The sequence below is a fragment of the Aphidius gifuensis genome, linkage group LG6, assembly GCF_014905175.1.
Source record: "Aphidius gifuensis isolate YNYX2018 linkage group LG6, ASM1490517v1, whole genome shotgun sequence".
NCBI lineage: Eukaryota > Metazoa > Arthropoda > Insecta > Hymenoptera > Braconidae > Aphidius > Aphidius gifuensis.
Window position 1 is genome coordinate 7100708 of NC_057793.1, and position 20846 is coordinate 7121553.

Here is a 20846-nt window from a genome sequence, read left to right on the forward strand (position 1 = left end):
TAACAGCACATGGTTATTGTGGAATAATGCGAGTTGTCAATGAATCTTGTCCAAACCTCGTAAAACTTCGGTTGAGATTTAAGTATGATGAACCTACATTTAATGCATTTTCACGTTTATCTAAATTAAAAATATTAAAAATTATATTTCAGCATGTTAATGAATATATATCTGATAGATTAATTAATTCATTGAAAAGCCTTGCTGGTACATTAACCGAACTGACTCTTTCAAATTGGAACGAAGAAGATTTATATGAAAGCTTGAGAATTCCAAATTCATTTATTGAGGTACGTTAAACTTTATATTTATCAGAAAAAAAAAAAAAAAAAAATGAAAAATATTCTTTTTATTTTTGAGATAATGTATACTAATAAATAATTTTTTTTTTTTGCAGATTATTCCTGAATTAAAAGCTCTGAAATCAATTGAAACTGCTGGTATACTAATTGAGACTGACTTATACATGCAGCTGAAAAATTTGGGAATAATAGTCATCAGTCACGATCGTCGGTGGCTTAACAATAATATTTACAACTTTTTTCTGTATAAAAAAGTTACTACGCTAAATTTACGGAGTTACCAAGTTACAGATGATTGTTTATATACTATAGCCAATTGTTTTAATCAATTAAAATTTCTTACGATATCTTGTAAACGGATAACCGATGCTGGTATGGTAACTATTTCAAAGATGAGTAATTTAACGCATCTTCATCTTCGCGGCCCTAGTCAAGTCACTGATTCTTCAATCAAATTACTCAAAAATTTAACATTTTTACATTTACCATACAGCAATAAAATTACTGATGTTTCAATTGCGAAGGTTTTTGAAAATTCACCAGAGATGAAAATGTTTTACTTTTTAGGATCAGCTATAAATTCAGAATTGTTAAAAAAACCAGCAGAAATAGCAACTAAGCAAAAAAAAATATTAAGAGTAGCTCTTTTACATTCACCTGGTATAAAACAATATGAATCGCAATACTTACATCTAGTTCTATTGAATTCATCAAAAAAAGTAGTGTATTGGACGATAAACTTTAAGGATAAATGAAAATTAATTTTAAAATTATAAAAAAAAAAATAAGGTAAAGTTATTATTGAGATATTATTATTGTATTAAAAGTGTAATTTATAATTTAAAATTTAGACCAAGTAATTTAGTAATTATTTATTTAAAAGAAAAAAAAAGATTTCAACTATTTTTTATTAAATTAACTAGAAGCAATAATTATAAATTAAAATCTGAGAAATTTTTTATAATAACAATTAATGTATCAATTTAAAAATTATAAAAATATAAAAATAAAAAAAGCAAAATTTTTATAAATGAATAAAAATTGTCAATTGAATAAATAATCAACCCTGTTTATTATTATTTTATTTTTTTTTAATTCACCGTTCAACCTGTCTGGTATCAAATGACGTACGAGCGTGTCTAGATGATGATGATGATGATGGTGTTGATGCCAACGAGGGTATAATAAAAAAAAAAAAAAACCAGATACGATGAACCAGATTTAAACAACCGTAACTGTCGTATGTCCTTTGAATTTATAAACTTTTTATTATCTGTCCACCCGATAATCAGATTAAAAAAAATTGAATTAATATTGCTCATTCAAATATTACTTTGATATATATATTTTAATTTTAATTATAAACAGTAATTATTTTATCAATAAATACCAATCGATTAATCAAAAAAAAAAATATGTAAAATTATAATTGACAATAATTAAAAATTAACTCAACATTTAAATGATAATTATAAAAATATAAAAATATATATTAATTACACAACCAATATACATTTAATTTAACGGTTAAAATTAAAAATAATAAAATGATTTTTCATTCAAAAGAATAAATTAATTAAGCATAAATTATTATTTTTATTTTTTTCAATTTAATATTTTAAACAATAACAACAGTATTAATACCGTTAATTTTACAATATCATCATCACTTGTGTTATTTGTTTTTCCAAGAATAATAAATAATATATTATTACCTATATGCTTTTTTTTTTTTTAAATTTCAATTTTACACTGCTCTTGTTACTCCAAATGATGAAAATTAAAAAGAAAAAAAAGTCTACCTACATGCAAAAAAATGGATTTAGTCCAGTGAAATAATAAGATGCATGAAAAAAAATTTAAATTAAAAAGAAAAAAAAATTGATACAAGTTGTATATATCTGACGTAAGACTTTCGCCCCCTCGGGGATTAAAACAAGGTGTTCCTTTGAATAATAAAACCGACACGCAACAAAACCCAAAAACAAAAAAAAAAAATTAAAAAAAAAAAAAAGTTAAATTACATTTCAATGGATATTATTTATTATTCACATCGATATTTTATATATCGAATAATAATGAATGTGTATCAGTGTTTTTTTACTATTAAAGAAAGTGAAAATATTTACAATTTCCTATTAATGTATTCTTTCTTTTGAATAGAACAAGCTGCGATTGAAAATAATTATATGCACGTGGGCGTTTTTGATGTGTATCTTGTTATTTATTCAAAATTGTTATATGTATTTGTGTCCAGTTGTGTATTAACGGACACACAACACAAACATTGGTTTATATAAAAATCATATAATAAGATGCATTTCTATGACATAAGACTTTCACCCACCCAGGTGATTATGATGACAGACATAAAATTAAAATAAAATTGAAAAATAAAAAGTAATATAATCAAGTAGTCAAGAGGTTTTTTTTTTTTTTTTTTCTCGTGTATGTATTATAATATATATGTCTATTTGAGATATATATCTTTTTGATAAATTATAGTAATGTCTAAAACTGCCCATCAGTCTTGAACTCTTATTTAATAAATAAATATATATATATATTTAAAATTATATAATCAAATAAAATACGTTTGAACTTTTGCAAGGGAATCTGCCGTTGGGCATTACACCACGGATATTGAATATAATCGTGAGAATATTATTTATAACAAAATCAATAGTAAAAATAATAATTTAACAATTTACTATTACACCAATATTTTTTTAAGTTAAAAAAATTAAATTTAAAAAGGCGGAAGTACCTGTTGATAATGCAGGACAAATGTGTCTTCATGGATTTAAATTTTTTTATTTTTTTTCTAATTTAAAAGTTTAAAAAATCATATGGCCAATAGACATACGCCTATTTACTGTTAATCATGCTTATAATATACCTTTATATTTTCAACACATGGGACATACGCCTTTTTTACTATTAATAAATTTTAAGTCAATGAAAAAAATTTTCAGAGGGATATACAAGTCATTTGCCAAAAAATTTTTGGAGCAACGTTTATTTACCTTTTAAAAAAACAAAATAAATAAAAAAAAAAAATTTCAAAAATGACAATTACGCTTCTTTACATTTAATACAATAATATAAATTATAAAAAATATTAATAAATAATTTATTATTTAAATAAACAAATTAAAATGTAAAAAAATATTTTTTAGTTTTTTTTTTTTTAATTTTTTTTTATGATAAAAACAAGTGTCATGTTATTAACAATAAAATAAATTATTAAAATATATTTTTTTTTCTTTAAATTCATTTTAGATATGTGTTGCATAAAAAAAAAAAAAAAAAAATTACGAAAATGGTACTTGTGCTTGCTAGCGTTAACTGATACCAATTTTATTAATTTTAAATGAAATAAAAAGTATCATAGATGAAAATAAAAAAAAATAAAAAAATACATAGTATAGTAGTACCTTACATTTGTTCATTATGTAAATTGATATTTAAATAATAAAAAAAATCAAGTGTATATATAACGCGAGCATCAGGTGGATATAAAAGAGGTGGTAAATAACGGTTCTTACGAAAAACCACAAGTGCTACTTTTCTTTCTCGGTTGTTGTTGTTGCTGTTGTTGTTGTTTTATTTATTTTATATATTTATTTATTCATTTTTCTATGAGTTGTGGTTAAACATAAATAAGTATAAAGATAGTAGTATTTATTTAACTTATGTATTTATTTATTGTAATACTTGGCATTCACCTCTCACGTAAGCTTCGAGGGATGCACGAAATATCATGGAAATTATATTTTCTGTTAGACATACTAATTCATCTGTTAATACATATTCAATATATTTATTAGTATAATATGTTGCACACTTTTATCTTTAATTATTCATTACTAGATAAAAAATATATTATATAAATTATCAATTTTATTTACTCAAAGTAACATCGTTTATTTATTTTTCATTTTGTTTTTTTTATTTAAATAAAAATTAAAAACAATTTTCATCTTTCCGTAAGTTAAAAAATTTATAAAATAATTATATTTACCCACGTACTTAACTTCCCACGTAAATTGTCAAAAAAGGGAACGTTTGTCTATTATGTACAGCCTTGTAACAAATCATCATTTACAATTGTTTATCAACAATATTACACCGCAGCTAATTAACATCAAAAAAATTCCAAAATAAATATAAATAATTTTACAATTATGTCTTAATTATATTTATCATTTTTATATATTTTTAATTTTAAAAAATAACAAACTAATCTTTCAAAAAAAATTTCTCATTTACAATGTTTAATATTTTTTTTTTGCGTGTCTAATTTAGACAATAAAAATTTAAATAAAAAAAATTCAATATTGTATTATCAATTTGCGTGCCAAGATAATATCAATTTAAAAAAAAACATCAAATTATTTGCAACATGACCTCAAAAAAAGAAAATCTCTATCAAAAAAAATTATGAAATTATAATAGATTAATAGAAAATTAATTATTATCCGGTAATTAAAATTTAAAAAAAAAAAATTTGATATAAAAATAAAGATATGGAAAAAATATTTGTTGATAATCTGATGATATTTTTTTTTTTTATTGTAATTCATAGATATCTTTTAGTGATATCATTGAGGCTATATTTGATAAGTTATCTTACAGGTTTATTTTGTCTCAAAGTTACCTATGAATATATATTTTTTTTCAACTAGATATGTACACAAAAAAATACAACGTATATTAAAATATACGTACCAATATGTACACAACCGGCTCGAAAAAAATTTATCCATAATTATTATTATTAATATATATAAAAATGATGAAAAATAAAAAACAAAGCAATGTCATCTGTTGATACAGACCTTTTTATAATAATTATTATTATTTTTAAATAAATATTCAATAGTAAGTAAAACCGTGACATTCTGACTCATGGCTGCTGCACAATTATCATTGTATTCATCATCGTCACGCCTATTTTTTTTTTTTTCTTTATGATACACAATCTATTTAAATATCTATACACATGAACCTTCCAATTTCACTCGGGTATACCACATTTTTATCCATTTAATTTCAAAATTTTCATCAGAAAAAAAACGTGGGTATTTAAATTTAAAAAAGAAAATTAGAGGAAAAATAGAAACGAGGATTTTACTGTTGTAAATTATTATAATTCTACAAAATATTAATATACTTGAAATAAAAAAAATTCAATTGATGCACAAAATACAATAAAAACATAAAACTTTCATGAAAAAAAAAAAATGAAAAAAATGGTAAATAAATAGAGAAATTTTTATATAAAAAAATGATAATAATGATGAGTACTTACAGCAAATTTGTCCTTGTAGAAAAGTGAACTAGTCGACATGACGTTAAATGAACCACTCATTAACACAAATTATAAAAATTAATTAAAAACGACCCGGTATCATTGCAAGTTTAAAAATATTATTATTAAATTTTTTTGTAGTCACTAAATGTCTTGATATTTAAACACTGATTATTCGTTGATAATTATAAAATGAGGTAAAAAAAAAAAAAATTAAACACTTCCACATGTGTCATCCAACAGTCTCTTATCTATTTTTTTTTTTTTTTAATATTCCATCACTTAATTTCCAAATTAAACAAAAAAAAATAAAAAAAAAAAACAAAAATTCTTTTTCTAATTTATAAATTAAAAATAACAATGTTAAGAATAATAATAATATATTTTTTTAATTTATAAAATGTTTATTTCGTGTAAATTTGTTACGGTTAAATTTTATTATCACCTGAATTCAACCTGTTGGAGAAAGAGACTGGTGTAGCTGTCTGCATGTCCAGTTAGTTCGTAGCGGCCACAAAACAGAAACATGGTAATGGTAAAACCCCACCATTAACACATTCATTTCAAAAATAAATAATAATAATAAATATATATATATAAAAAAATTGAAAATAAATTTTTAAAAAACAGTCTCCTTCAACAAGCAACCAAAGCCATCACACCATGTCAAACCGACTCGCTTTTGCTGTTCATCTCATTTACTCGTGTTGATCGGTAGTAACTCTCTCATCAGTATTATGTACTTAACGTTTTGATGTCTCGATTGACCTACAATTTACAATTCAATATGTATCGTTAAGCAAATATTGTCACGGTTAATTTTTTATATTTTATTTTTAATTAATTATTTACTTTATGAGTTTCCTAATTTTGCAACAACATTTTCAGCTTTTTCAACAGAGTTTCTAACTGTCCCTCAGAGTTCCTAATTTTTCTAATCATTGATTAGGAAATTTCATCAAATTAATTACTCAATTATGTATTAAAATTAATTAACATCAAAAAAATTTTAAATAATTTTCCAGGCTGTGTTATTTTAAAACCACGTACAAATAAAATAATATTCTAAAAAAATAAAAATTTTAAATGACTAAATCCAGTTTTTAAATTAAAATTTTGTTGTAAAAAAAATTTATTGTACCCAGTTTATCCTGGTGAACTAATCCTCTAGTGGAAAATTATATTATTTTTCAAAAATTAATAAAATTAATTTATACAGTAGTTAATATATTGATTTAAAAAATAAAATTTTGTTTTATGACAGTTTAAATATTTCCCGCGGAAAAAGTCGATTGTCGATTCATCAAAATATTTACAATCGATATATTTATATCGAATTAAAATGTTTCAGATATATTTATAATATTATATATGTTTGATCTTATTTATTAATTAGAATTAATTAATTATAATAATTATTATTTTTTATTTATTAATATTGTTGTTAAAAAAACGTGTTGAGCTACCGAATTATACAACGCCATGTTGAATTTTTGTATATTGATTACAGAATTTTCTAGAAAACCGGCGTCTATTTAACTTTTTATTAATAATTTATTTATAACAATTAATCATTCACAATATTATAAAATTTATTTATTTAGCTTTTTTATTATTTTTTTTTATAATTATCAACTATTTTTGCTCCTAAAAAAATTAACAAAAAAAAAAAAAAAGGCGGAGAATGATGAGACATTTTGTAACGCGAGATGCTCCAATAATGCTTTAAAATAATTTTAATTTTTTTTATAAAATCAATAATTAAATACTCATTGAATAATAGCTAATATAAAAAAAAAAAAAATTTATTCTACTAATTTTTCAATGATTAAAAATGAATTTTTTTTCTTGATTTATTTTCACTACTTCCTGTTAAATGACTAGCATTTTTTTAACATTATTCATTTGTCTAATTTTTTAACCTCAAATCACTTTAATAATTTGACCGCGTGCCTTTTTTCTCACTAAATAACGTAGTTATTATTAAAAAATGTATGTAAAAAAAAAATAAAATGAGTACATGCTAACCAATCTGACAAAATGAAAAAATAATAATTTTAAATGTTTGTTATTGACAAAATATAAAATGAAGATGATTAATTAATATTTGTTAATTTTTTTGTTAATTATTAGGGTTATTCCACCACCAGTAATATGGGCTCAACGTCCAAATTTATTGTACGTTACAGTCTGTCTTGAAGATTGTAAAAATCCAACAATTGACATTCAACCAGACAAATTACATTTCAAAGGTGTTGGTGGTACAGAATCAAAAGAACATGAAGTAACAATTAATTTTTATAAAGATATTGATGTTGAAAAAACAACTAAAAATACTAAAGGAAGAACATTTGAATTTGTACTTATGAAAAAAGAAGAAGGACCATACTGGCCAAGACTTACAAAAGAAAATACAAAATATCATTGGTTAAAAATTGATTTTAGCAAATGGAAGGATGAAGATGACAGTGAAGATGAAGATGCAGCACCAGGAGGACCAGGTGAACCAAAAGGCGACATGAGCCAGGTAAATTAAATTATATTTTAATTATTATCATCATAAATATTATGTTTTTTAAAATAATTTTTATTAACTCATTAATTATTTATTCAAGATGATGCAGCAAATGCTCGGTGGTATGGGAGGTATGGGAGGTATGGGAGGAATGGGAGGACAAAAACCAAACTTTGATGATTTTGATGGTTTGGACGATGATGCTGATAATGCTGACAGTGATGATGAAGATATTCCTCAGCTTGAGTGAAATTAATAATTAGTTCAAGTTAATTAAAATCATTTTAAAAAGTTCAGTTCCCAGCAACGAGAAAAATAAAAAAAAAAACAAGAGCCCATTTAAACACAAAACAACAACAACAACAACAACAAATATATTTCCAACATTTTTTCAATTAGTTGTGTAAATGATTTGTGTGATTATTAAATTCTAGGTCTTGATGATTTGTTTTTACAAAAAAAAATTATAACTCAACGTACAAAAGCAACAAAAGAACAAAAAACATTATGTAATTTTTTTTTTTTTTTTTTTTTACTTAAACAATCTAATAGGCCTATGTTTAATAAAAATAATAATTAGCGTATAAATGTGACTTGTGTGAAAGTGGCTTCTAATCCATATACCAATAACAAATTTTAAAAAAAAGTTATTTTCTTTTTTTTGTATTTTGTTTTTTCCTTAATTTCCACTCTCATTGCTAGCCTTAGTTCATATCTGAATGATTTATAATAAATTATGATTATTGTGTTTTTATAATATTGATAAAACTGAATAATATAAAATATTAAGAAACAAAAAAAATAATATTTGAGTTTTAATTTTAATATATTTATTATTTAATTTACAATTTAATAGTTAATTTATTATTTTTAGTCTTTTTTTTTTATCCAACAATACTTGATGCACCACGAAGTGCAAGATAACCAGCAGTTATGTCCATTGGTAGACTTCTTACTGTTGAAAATTCTTCAGCAATTGCATAGTATAATTTCGATTGTGGATCTGTATAACGTGCCTATCAAAACAATCAACAAAATTAATTAATTAATCGAAAATTTGTGCTACAACATGTAAGCTGGTTAATTTATTAAAATATAAAATTTGAAGAATTATTATTTAATGATAATTACTTACTGGTAGACCAGATATATCTGAATATTTTTTAGCTGGTTTAAAACTTGGTGGAGCATTTATTGAACTGTCTGAAATATTTAAAAATAAATTTATTTAAATTTGTTGAATTGAAATTATGAGAAATGATAATTTAATCTTACAGTGAACATGATCAGATGGCCAAGGTAATGATTTTTCATGTGTCAAAACTTGCTTCAATGATTTCCAGGTACGTTTTTTACCAGATGATGTTATTGGTCTAAATTTTTCTTGAAATTGTATATTTTTAAATGTTGGTGGTGCTTTTTTTGGAGCTTCAATTTGTTCATCTGCTACCATTTTATTTATCTGAAATAATAATTATTATTAATTTTAATATTGAATTTAAAATTTTAAATAATATACCAATTAAAATTAATATTCTTTCTTGATCACACTGGAGAATGTAACTCAGTGTGTTAATGAATGTTGAATTTTTATGTTTTATCAAAAATTTTGTCCATTTATTTATAATTAAAAGTGCAATTATATCATGAGAATGTTTTGAATTAATTAAATAAAATTTTGCATTATTTTTTATATATTTCATTATCAAATTGGCAATGTCATTGTGATAATAAACATGTGATTTTTCACTGGGATTTATCAAGCTCATCATTGCATGTTGACAAAGTAAATGAGTTTGTTTTTTTCTACATGATGGAATAAATTCATCACTGATAAACAAATCAATACAAATATTATCAGTAAAAAATTCAATATTTTTAGCATTAAATTTGAGATACATGTCATTTAGTTTATTTTCTTTTTGAAGACTTTCAATTATGCTTGATGATTTTTTAATTTTATTTACTGGCTGTTTACTTCTACAACAAGTCAATAAATTATTTTCTTTTTTTATTATTTCACCATAATTAAGGCTAAATTGATTGATAATTTTATCATCCATTGATGAATTACTTGTAAAATATTTAATAAACTTTTTCATAATAAACTCGTTATTGCTTTTTGATAAATTAAACATTATAATTGGTAAATCTAAAATTATTAAAAATAAAAATATAAACAAGGTCATAAAAAATGACAAATCATAAATAAAAATCATTAAACATTATTAAAAAATTATTTACCTGTTGTTTAATTAAAATTTGAGTTATTATTTACATTGAATTAATTAAAAAAAACACACCAAACGTCAAAATTGTTGTTTATTTTTTTTTGTCTCGACACTAGCGCAGCAATGGAATCCACAAGAACTACATAAAATAAATAAATAAATAAAAAAAACTGAAAAAAACTATTAGACAAAAATGAAATCAAAAACAATATTTATTTATATAATTAAATACAAGTGACAATAAATGTTGATAAATTAATAAATACAATAAACATGTATCTAAAAAAAAAATCATAAAAAATAAAAAATTGCATGACTTTGCACAAAAAGAGTATTACAGTAATAATAATAATAGTAATAACAATAATAATATTATTATATTAATTTAATAATAATAAAAAAAGCTTAAAAATAATATATCGGCAGGTAACATTTTATAATACACAAAAACATCATCAGTTTCTCATAGAAAAAAAAAACAAAACAAAAATTACTATCAACAATCACACAGTTTATAAAAAAAAAAAATTAAATTATAAATAAAAAAATTAATATTAATAATAACAACAAAAAATATTACAATTTTTCACCACTTAAATTAAGAACATTGTAGTATGAATGATCAGGAAATCTATCAAGTTCAATATAATCAGTTTCATCAAGTAGTAAACCTTCTGTGAGACCAACAAGTTCACCAAATAATGGACGACAATTTGGATCTTTATCCCAACAATAATACATAATATTATATAATTCTCTTTTACAATGTTCTGGTCTATCTAAACGATATCCTTCTTTAATTTTTTTCATAACTTCAGCAGCAGCCATACCAGGATATGGTGTTGATCCAAGTGTTACTATTTCCCATATTAATACACCAAAACTCCATATATCTGATTTAACTGAAAATATATTATCATATAAACTTTCTGGTGCCATCCATCTTATTGGTAAACGTCCCTCTGATTTTCTTTCATATATTGCATTTGCAGCAATATCACGTGCAAAACCAAAATCAGCAACTTTACAACCACGATCATTGTCAATTAATATATTTCTTGCTGCTAAATCACGATGGATTATTCCTTTTGATGCTAAATATTCCATTCCTTTTGATATCTATAAATTAATATTAATATATTTTTAAATAAGCAATTTATAATGAGTTGAAAAACAACAAAAACATTAGTGTTAAATTGAATGATTTATCAACTTGCCTGATAAACAAAACCAGTTAAATCTCTTGATGTTAAACCAGGACCACCACGATTTCTTTCTTCTCTTGATTCACGCAAAAAACTTTGTAGTTTACCACCACTGACATACTCCAAAATAACAAACATTGGCTCACGTTCAGTACAACAACCAATTAATCTAACAACATTTGGATGTGGCTCTAATGTTTTCATGACTTTTAATTCTTGTGCTAAATCAATACGTTCACGTTCAGTTGCATTTTCTTTTAGCGTTTTAACAGCAACAATTGATGTACCTTTTTTATCATCAATATCAATTGCTTCACTTTTCCATACTTGTCCAAAACAACCTTCACCAAGTATTCCAAGTACCTATTTAATCATTTTCATTAATTAATTACATTTAATCAAATTAAAAATATAATTTACTTACTTTTAATCTGTGACGTGGAAATTCCCATTTATCATCAATTTTTTGACGTATTTCTGATAATTGATTTTCTCTTTTCCAGTCTTTGTATTTATTATTTTTGGCTTTTGGATTTTGCCAACTTTTTAATATTAATGATGGATCATCTGATATATATGATACTCTAACATTAGCTTGTTTTTTCTATAACATAAATATTTTTTATTAATAATTATTACTTGAATATATTTTTTGTATATTTAATTACCGTGCTTTTTTTTGTCTTTTGTGATATACAAAATTTATTTTTCAACATCCACCAAGCTGTACCAAGTATCAATATCAAAGCAAACACAGCAAATATTGGTACCAAAGTTATGACAATTTCTTGTGATGGTGGTGATTGATTTGACGATACACTTGCTCCATTATTTATTTCATTATTTTCAATGTTATTTATTGTTATTTTTGTTGGTGGTATTGTTGATGCTGTTGATGCAACATCATCAATATTAATATCTTTATTTAATTTTTTTTCTGGACGTAGTATTGTTGGTTTATCAATATTATCATTTGATATACTGCTTGGTGGTATTTGAGGTGGTCTTGGATAATTTGATATCGCTGGTAATGAAAGTATTGGAGGTCTTATTCTTCCACCTGATCCATGTTGACTTGGAAACGGTGATCTTTATTTGAAATAAAAATATATATATAAATTATTTTTGTTGTTTTTCTTCTTTTTTTTTTTTTGATATTTTTACCTGGTGTGTCCTCCACTTGGTGATGATTTATTTTCAATGTTAACATATACTTCTGTTTTGGCTGTCAATTGACCATCTGATACAGTAACCCATAAAAATAAATTTTCTCCTCCCTAAAAAGACAAAACAATTAGCTCTTATTATCCCAGTAAAACAACAACAACAATCAAATAAATAAATATAAAAATTGTACGAGTTATTTACCCTTCCTTTTAATGTTTCATTAAGAAATATTGTTCCAGTTTTATTATCAATTGTAAATGGTAATGGTGGTTGTGGACTATCATCACCATTGTATTTATGACCAAGTGGTTCAAGTCCATATATTAAATCATCTTGTTCAGCATCATGTGCACGTACTCTTGTTACAATACTTCCAACTGGTTCAGTATCAGGCAAAACCCAATTACGATCAAGTGTAACAACTGGTGGTGTGTTGTCACTGTACTGACCATCTAGAAAAAAAACCAAAACAAAATGATAATTAATTGTCAAATGATAAACATAGTGTTTATTTTATTCTAAGAATATTTTTTTTATATTGGCAATTGATGATACTGGTGTTATTAGTCATATCAATGGGGCTGTGGTTATTTTTCATGTCCAAGAATCGTGGTGAAAGTGGGACGATGAAAGTGCGACCAATACAAACTCAGGTATGGCCATCATTGCCTAGACGTCTCGACCCAACTTTTTCATTTATTTTTCACAATTATTATTATTTCAAATAATAATAATTAAACAATAAAAAAAAAAAAAAAAACATAAATCAAATTAAATTTACATCAAGTTTTCAAGGCGTACAACATTTTTTTTTTCTTTTTATTTTTAAATTTATATTTCATTTAAAAATAATTGTTTAATGTAAGTATAGCTAAAAGAAAAAAATACTTAAAAAATTTTCAATATATATTTCTCTTGTGGTAAATTGTATATTTAAAAAAAAAAAATTGGAAACTTGCATGACGTCAATTGAAAAAAGGCGGATGATTTTAAACTCAAAGAAGAGGAAGGAATGAATTTAATAAAAAAATGTATTTATTTTTTAAATAATGTATATTCATGTGCTCAAGGTCGACGGGAAGGTATATTTTCAAGACGATATACTGTAGATTGATAAAAAAAATATATAATAATAAATGAAAAAGAAACTGTGAGTCTGTGAAGGAAATATATACACGCCAAGGCAAACCAAATCAGAAAAAAACTTTCACTTTGACTCCCTTCTTTTCTCTCTCTCTCTCCCTTCACTTTGAATATATATTTTTTATTCATTTTAAATCCTTTATTTTTAATTTTTTTTATTTATTTATTTTATTATTATTTTTTTTTTGCCTCCTTCACTTTCTGTTGCTTGTTATTTAAAAGAACTTGATATCTCAATTTTTTTTTTTTTTCTGATTTTTTTCTGAGCAATATCAAATATTTTCTATAAGAAATTTTATCTTGGTTGATATTTTTTTTATTAAATATATAAAACAAGTGGATTTAAAATTCTTTATTTTATTTATTACCGTTTTTAAATGTTTTGTTTATTATTCCATACTGGTGTATCACATTGAATAAAATAAATGAAAAATTTATAAACAATTTCCACGAAAATGTCTTTGACGAGTAGCAAAAAGAAGATGGAATAAAAAAATAAAAAAATAAATAAGAAATAAGCGTGAGATCGACGTGAATTTATGTTGTGACTTCTTGTTGGGTGTCTGGTGACCCGATTATATCTTTTAGTACATCCATAAGTTTTATACTCTGTGTTTGTTTGTTATTCTGATATGTATGTCTCTTTACAATCGCGATTTAAGTTTACCTTGCTTGCGGCTGATGAGTGGCATGTTGCGTTAAAACGTTTAATTTTTTATTGTTATTATTTATTGACATTATATCCGGATGCATTCTTCATTCTTCTTCATTGAAAAAAAAAAAATACCAGATTCCATGGATCAATATATATATCAAATGAACGAGCGAAAAAAAAGAGCTCCTTTCAAACTTTGAAACCTTCGTATCTTAATTACTTTTTTGTACGTTATTTAAACAACGAAAGAAAGAAATAATTGAATTAAAAAAGACAACATAAGTACCTGTTGATAATGCAAAACAAATGTGTCTTCATGGATTTAAATTTTTTTATTTTTTTTCTAATTTAAAAGTTTAAAAAATCATATGGCCAATGGACATACGCCTATTTACTGTTAATCATGCTTATAATACACCTTTATATTTTCAACACATGGGACATACGCCTTTTTTACTATTAATAAATTTTAAGTCAATGAAAAAAATTTTCAGAGGGATATACAAGTCATTTGCCAAAAAATTTTTGGAGCAACGTTTATTTACCTTTTAAAAAAACAAAATAAATAAAAAAAAAAAATTTCAAAAATGACAATTACGCTTCTTTACATTTAATACAATAATATAAATTATAAAAAATATTAATAAATAATTTAATATTTAAATAAACAAATTAAAATGTAAAAAAATATTTTTTAGTTTTTTTTTTTTAATTTTTTTTATGATAAAAACAAGTGTCATGTTATTAATAATAAAATAAATTATTAAAATATATTTTTTTTTCTTTAAATTCATTTTAGATATATGTTGCATAAAAAAAAAAAATTACGAAAATGGTACTTGTGCTTGTTTAGATAAATAATTGTGAAAAAAAATACTTACACACACCGAGGACTAGAAGTGTCGCTGCTGCGACGACAATCCATCCTACGTACATTGCACTACATTTGCCAATCGGCACGTGGAATTTTTTTTTTTTTTTAAATAATTTTTTATTATATTTTAAATAATAATAATAAATCACTATACACCCACATATGCACTTAATATTATTTTATAGACACCACAAACAATTTAAGAAAAAGAAAAAATAGAAATTTTTATTTTTTTTATTTATAAAAAATAGAAAATTTATAAATTAATTTTTCATGTATTTAAATCAAGTCTGATTAATGTTATTCATTTTAAAAAATATTATTATATTTTATATTATTCATTAACACAGTCCGTTGAATCAAGTGAAAGCTCAAAGTGTACCGAATGCCAAAGACCTGAACGTCTTTCTTTTTGTACAGTATTTTTTTATGTTTTAATTTTTCAATTTAAAATATAAAATTTATTAATTAAACAATTAATAAATATTCTAAATTTAATAAAATTTAAATAAACTTGTATTTTATCCATGACAATTATTTAAATAAATTACATAATTAAAAAATTATCAAAATATTGATTTAATCATTAAATAATATTTTTAAAAAATTATAAATATTTATAATTTTAAATTCATTGATAAATTTTAATATTATCATTTTGTTAATTAATTTTTTTTTAAAACAATAAAGCTTGCATTGAAATCACTCATACGAAACAATTCAGTTATAAATTTTTTTATTTTAAAAATAATTTTAAGCTCCACTTGTTTTTTAGAACATTTTTTTCAAAAATTATTTATCATTGTTTGTTTTTGATATTATTTAAACAATTTTTTAATTTTTATTTTACACTATTTGTTTATTATTATAAATGTTATTTTTATTGTTTTTTTTTTTTAGTTTGAAAAACTTTAGTGAAACGAACTAGGCAACGGTCTTGGAACGACTGGTGCAGACCTGCTAAAACAACCATGGCGGCCGTGTCTGACCAGTCGACATTCACTTTCGGTTAACCCGTTATGTTTTATGTTATATTTTTTTTATTAATAATTTTTATAAAGTATTTTGTTATTTTTAAAATCAAAATATATATTCCCTAACAATATTTGTCTTTTATTTTTATTTACAATTTAAAGTGGATAAATTAACAAAATTATTGACTTTTGATTTTTTTATTTAAAAGATTTTTAATATTTCAAAAAAAAATTTACAAATATCAAAATTTACTATTATAAATTATAGTTTTTTATTCAATTTATATATTTAAACTAAAATCAATTTTATTCATTCGACCGAATACGTAGTTTTTATTTTTTTTGAATTTATAATTTGAATTTGGCGGTCAATGCAGCCATTTTTATGGTTGATAATAACGAGATCTACTTTGTCGTTATTAATTTTCCACGTGAGAGATTATATATTCTAACCACAAGGCTGCACAAGGCACAAAAAATAAATAAATAAATAACAATTGTTGACTGTTGTTTTTATTTGTTGATTGAATCCACGAAGCACCAAATAATTGTTTAATTTTTAGCGAGTTTAATTGTTGATAAATATTATTATTTAAAATGGGACGTCTTGCCGAGGTAAATATTGTGTTTTAATAATTAAAAAAAACATTGTTTTGTTGTTAAAATTAATATTTATGTTGGAGCTAATTTATTTGTTGTTAAAAATATTTAAATACTATTTAACATTTGCTATAAATAATTTTGTTAAAACACAAAATACTTGTTGTTTGTTTAATAAATTAATAAAATAATTTTAGATTGCAGGTGATGAATCATCAAATGACAAATCAAGAACATTTGTATTCCAAGAAGAAGGTCATACACTAGGAAATGCACTACGTTCAGTCATTGCACAATAGTAAATTAATTGTCTTAATAAAATTAATTATCAATTTAACATAAAATGATATTAATAATATTCATTTTGCTTTTTTCAGTCCACATGTTAATTTTTGTGGTTACACAGTTCCACATCCAGCTGAAGCTAAAATGCATTTTAGAATACAAATGAGTAAAGGACGTGCAATTGATGCATTAAGAAATGGTCTTGAAGATCTTGAAAAACTTTGTGATCATACAACTGAAAAATTTACACAAGCATGGCAAGAATTTGAAAAAAATCCAGTTATTGATGTAATTAAAAAACCAGAAATACCATAAATTTAATTGGCTAAAAATCATGAAGCATTTATTATTTGTAATTAAATATATGTATTTTACTAATTAAAAAAAAAATTAAAATTTAATTACTGTTTTCTTGTTATAATTAATTCTTTTTCATGCTGCTCCTCACAGGGTTCATGAAGAGTAGTGATATCCAACTATATTTAATTAAAAAAAAAAATAAATTTTAATTTCTAAAACCTGCTGTTACTCTCCCTGTCTCTGGTACCTATCGTAAAATGTTTATTATCTATCAACAATATGAATTTATTATTTCAATGATATTCTAATAGTTTCTTCTTTTTATTTTTTACCAAGTTAAAAGTTTCTAATTAAAAAAATGTGTTGAAAATAGAACAAAAAAAGAAACAACAAATGAGAAAAAAGACCACAACTCAAATGACTCTGGATGACAGTTGTGTTGATAATAAAAAAAAACATTAAACAAGGCAAATACTCGTCATTAAAATCTGTAAATTGAAATACTTCAAGTTTAATAAATATGCATGGTATTTGTATTATTAAATCAACTACTAAGTAAGGATATCAATTGGAACAACAAAAAGGTTTAAATAATAAAAATATTGTTTATGAGGAATCAATGAAGTTTATGATTTATTAATATAAATTCATTGATACATTTAGATAGCTTCAGTGGTTCTTTGTCCACCAGCAACTGGACGATGATTTTTTGATAACCAATCAGCATGTTCTTGATATGGTGTTTCAGACAATGGCATATCTTTCCATAAATCTGGTGTCAAGTATGCATAAGTTTTGGCAATAGCAGCATATGTTGCTTTGGCAAAATTACCAAGTGTACATGTTGAACCACGTGCTGATGTATAACAATCCTCAATACCAGCCATTTGTAAAAGTTTTTTAGGTACTGGTGCTGAGACAATACCAGTTCCTCTTGGTGCTGGAATAAGACGTACTTGGACTGAACCACATTTGCCAGTAACCTTGCATGGTACTGTATGTGGTTTACCAATTTTGTTACCCCAGTAACCACGACGTACTGGAACAACTGATAATTTTGCCAAAATAATGGCACCACGAATGGCTGTTGCAACTTCTTTGGAGCATTTAACACCAAGACCAATGTGACCATTGCTATCACCAATTGCAACGAATGCCTAGACAAAAATAATAAATAATATTGATTAATTATATCATCAACAACAACAACAACAGCTTGTTATTGTTTACTTTTATTTGTGATAAACAAATGACTATGATAATTACCTTGAAACGGGTACGTTGACCAGCACGGGTTTGTTTCTGGACGGGCATAATTTTAAGAACTTCATCCTTTAAAGCTGGTCCAATAAATTGATCGATGATTTCAAACTCTTTGATTGGAAGAGAGAACAGATAAATGTCCTCGAGTGTACGGATTTTACCATCACGAACAAGACGTCCAAGTTTGGTAACTGGAATCCATTCTTTTTGATCTTCCTTGCCACGACCACGACCGCGACCACGTCCACGGCCACGACCACCGCGTCCACCACGTCCTCCACGATCACCACCTGCACCCCCACGGGAACCAAAACCTCCACGGAAACCTCCGGTAGTAGCGGCTGGAGCTGCGTCCGCCATTCTGTTTATTACATGAAAAATTAAAATACAAAATTAATTATTTGTTTTAATTAATATTTAAAGTTGATGCAATTGTTATTTATTTTTGGACTAATTATTTATTTTAATGCAAGATTCAAGGAGTCGGTTTTATAACCTCACTTTTAAATGCACGTGGCAATTTTTTTGATAATAATTAATATTTTATAATAAATAATGTAAATTTGAGTTAATTAATTTTAAAATAAATAATTTGATTTAATTTTAATAAGAAATGTTAAAGTTATTTATTTTATTTTTTATTGAAAATATAAAAACTTACGCTTGTTATTTTATTGACTGAAGTGGTTACAAACAGTCACAAAATTAGAATGAGAAAGAATTTTGGAAGAAATGGTAGAGCTTCTATTTTTTTTTTACCCCCCCCCTGCCTCTCCTTCCTCTAAAGAGAATTTACAGATGTAGACATCTTTTTCTTTACGGATGCCGTACGCAAGATGTCAGTATGTGTAAATTTTAATTTTAAATTTGAATTTTGCGAAATTATTATTTTTTTATTTTGATGCGGTGAATACTTGTTTAAAAATTTAATAAGATTTGATTATTTACTTTCTATATTTGCTTAATAAACTATTTAATTATTACAAATGAAATATCCTAAATTGACAAAAAAATTCGAGTATCTATTTTATTTTTGAATGTATTTATATTAAAAAAAATATCATTTTTAATTTGTAAATAGTGAGTTGATGAGTTGTGATGGTGTTGATGTATCAATGTGAAATAAAATAATACCGCAACTTTAGATGCGGTGAATACATAAAAATAAAATTATTAATTAAGTTTGTTTTATAAACTAATTTCAATTATTATTATTGTTTTGAACATTTTTGATTCTACCTTCTTTGTCTTGTATTAGAAAAAAATAACCCTTGCCCAAACATTCACTTGGATAATTGTAAAATCACTTTCAAAATAAAATTTCACACGATGATAAGTAAGAATTAATAAAATGACTAAATTAAAAATATTTTTAAAAATATTTTCATTGTCTATGATACATCCAACACCATGAAAATAAAAAAATAAATAATTCCACGTGTAAATTGATAAAAATAAAAATCACAACATTATTTTTAAAATTGCTGAATTCAATTTATAAAAAATAAACTAATTAAAATAATTAATTTTTAATTCACTACTGTGTTTGAAAAATAAAAAAAAAAATACTTGATGTTTTGATAGTTATTATTTTTTTTTTCCTGTCAATTATTTGGTGACATGAATGACAACGCACGTGCTCGTAACTTGGCAACTGTATGACATAACAAAAAAAAAATTCTATTAATCGTATTTTTGAAAATGAATAATAAATATTAAACAAAATATATTTTTCAACACTTGTAACAACACACAAAAAAATAATGATCTAAATTTCATTCATGACACAAATAATTATCAAATAAAAAATAGTCAGTCTCTGTTCAATAACTTTTATTTTCGATAAATTATAAATTACATACAGTAAAGAACAATTAACCATGTTAAAAAGTGTCGGTTCATTTTTTTTTTTTACAAATTTATTTGGTTCAAGTTCTTATGAAATAATTAATCATAAAATTAGCTCATCAATAATGCGAATAATTATTGTTATAATTGTACAAATTATTAGTATCTCT

The 20846-nt window shown here is 23.9% G+C and overlaps 5 protein-coding genes across 7 annotated transcripts; 2 read left to right on the forward strand and 3 right to left on the reverse strand.

Moving 5' to 3' along the window:
- The first annotated feature begins 7590 nt into the window (after positions 1–7590).
- LOC122859204 (co-chaperone protein daf-41) lies at positions 7591–8833 on the forward strand. The gene is made up of 3 exons (XM_044162626.1): positions 7591–7608; positions 7750–8143; positions 8232–8833. Coding segments are annotated over exons 1-3 (546 nt in total). The 5' UTR covers positions 7591–7606; the 3' UTR covers positions 8382–8833.
- Positions 8834–8974: 141 nt separating this feature from the next.
- LOC122859208 (INO80 complex subunit C) lies at positions 8975–10440 on the reverse strand. 2 transcript variants are annotated; one of them, XM_044162631.1, is made up of 4 exons: positions 9651–9754; positions 9407–9593; positions 9267–9334; positions 8975–9147 (listed from the first exon to the last, which is right to left on the reverse strand). In XM_044162631.1, exons 2-4 carry the CDS (start codon positions 9582–9584, stop codon positions 9016–9018), a joined length of 378 nt encoding a protein of 125 aa, XP_044018566.1. In that variant the 5' UTR covers positions 9585–9593; positions 9651–9754; the 3' UTR covers positions 8975–9015. The 2 variants fall into 2 exon arrangements, with proteins under 2 accessions (XP_044018566.1, XP_044018565.1); XM_044162630.1 differs by lacking the exon at positions 9651–9754 and adding an exon at positions 10376–10440 and having other exon boundaries at positions 8976–9147.
- Positions 10441–10561: 121 nt separating this feature from the next.
- On the reverse strand, positions 10562–16354 carry LOC122859164 (tyrosine kinase receptor Cad96Ca). Of its 2 annotated transcripts, none has more exons than XM_044162564.1 (7): positions 15414–16354; positions 12936–13186; positions 12732–12844; positions 12236–12656; positions 11992–12171; positions 11580–11930; positions 10562–11481 (listed from the first exon to the last, which is right to left on the reverse strand). In XM_044162564.1, exons 1-7 carry the CDS (start codon positions 15466–15468, stop codon positions 10939–10941), a joined length of 1914 nt encoding a protein of 637 aa, XP_044018499.1. In that variant the 5' UTR covers positions 15469–16354; the 3' UTR covers positions 10562–10938. The 2 variants fall into 2 exon arrangements, with proteins under 2 accessions (XP_044018499.1, XP_044018500.1); XM_044162565.1 differs by lacking the exon at positions 15414–16354 and adding an exon at positions 13290–13320 and having other exon boundaries at positions 10564–11481.
- Positions 16355–16940: 586 nt separating this feature from the next.
- LOC122859211 (probable DNA-directed RNA polymerases I and III subunit RPAC2) lies at positions 16941–17600 on the forward strand. The gene is made up of 3 exons (XM_044162634.1): positions 16941–16995; positions 17178–17278; positions 17358–17600. The coding sequence occupies exons 1-3, from the start codon at positions 16978–16980 to the stop codon at positions 17578–17580; spliced, it is 342 nt and encodes a 113-aa protein (XP_044018569.1). The 5' UTR covers positions 16941–16977; the 3' UTR covers positions 17581–17600.
- A 578-nt stretch (positions 17601–18178) lies between these two features.
- Positions 18179–19604, reverse strand: LOC122859194 (40S ribosomal protein S2). Its single transcript, XM_044162612.1, has 3 exons — positions 19490–19604; positions 18832–19189; positions 18179–18722 (listed from the first exon to the last, which is right to left on the reverse strand). The coding sequence occupies exons 2-3, from the start codon at positions 19186–19188 to the stop codon at positions 18225–18227; spliced, it is 855 nt and encodes a 284-aa protein (XP_044018547.1). The 5' UTR covers position 19189; positions 19490–19604; the 3' UTR covers positions 18179–18224.
- Positions 19605–20846: the final 1242 nt, after the last annotated feature.